General features: G+C 48.9%; 1 protein-coding gene across 1 annotated transcript; it reads right to left on the reverse strand.

The window, feature by feature from the left end:
* Window positions 1-253: 253 nt before the first annotated feature.
* On the reverse strand, window positions 254-772 carry FIBRA_09501 (uncharacterized protein; the record flags this gene model as incomplete). Its single annotated transcript, XM_012321793.1, has 1 exon — window positions 254-772. The coding sequence occupies one exon, from the start codon at window positions 770-772 to the stop codon at window positions 254-256; it is 519 nt and encodes a 172-aa protein (XP_012177183.1).
* Window positions 773-802: the final 30 nt, after the last annotated feature.

Below are 802 nucleotides of genomic sequence, written 5' to 3' on the forward strand. Positions count from 1 at the left end.
TCTAGTATAGCACATCAGTCTTGCGCACAGTAGTATCTTTTGTCAGTAGTAGTCTTAAGTAGAACTCCTGATCCTCAGTTGTCAGGTCCCTTAACAGGTGAAATAAAAGTATTGCTTGTGAATAACAGCAAAACTTCTTTCGTAGTACATCCAGGCGATTGTATAGCACAACTGGTGATAGAACAAATCACCTTTACCAAGGCACAATGGGGAGTATTAGATAACGCTGATGCGACCTCGGGAAACCTAACCCTTACTTGGGGGTGCAAAGAAAAGGGTTAGTTCCTGTTTCTCGGGGAAGCTGATGTGGGTGAGGGCTTATAGTTGTGATAGCTCGCTCGAATGGCAACGACTTCACTAGACTTTCTCGGGACAGTGTCACGAGACTGTTTCGGACCGTCCGAACACTCCAACTTCTTGTAGAAGCGGAGGGAGGTAAGAGGGGAACTAGTTCGACGACTCGAACACAAAGTGCGATTCGAGCGCGGGCACACAAGTCTTGTCCGAGGGTCGGGCGCGAGAACGGAACTTCGAGGGACTTAGCTGAACGAGTAGGTGTTCTTCGAAGGGGGAGCGCGGGTCGTAGACAAAGGTCGAAAGGCATAGGCGTAGTTCGAAGGTCGCAGATGTAGTTCGGGGTGTTGTAGTCGTAGTCTGTAGGGAGACGCAACACTTCAAAAGCAAGTTCGAAGTCGGAATGAGCTCTGCTGAGTAGGGGATGTGATTCTGCGCAAGTCTCGCTACTAGGGGTTGAGTACTGGCTTACAACCATGAAAAACCGCTCTTAAATATCCCTCATCCT

This window comes from Fibroporia radiculosa, assembly GCF_000313525.1.
Source record: "Fibroporia radiculosa TFFH 294 genomic supercontigs, scaffold56930, whole genome shotgun sequence".
NCBI lineage: Eukaryota > Fungi > Basidiomycota > Agaricomycetes > Polyporales > Fibroporiaceae > Fibroporia > Fibroporia radiculosa.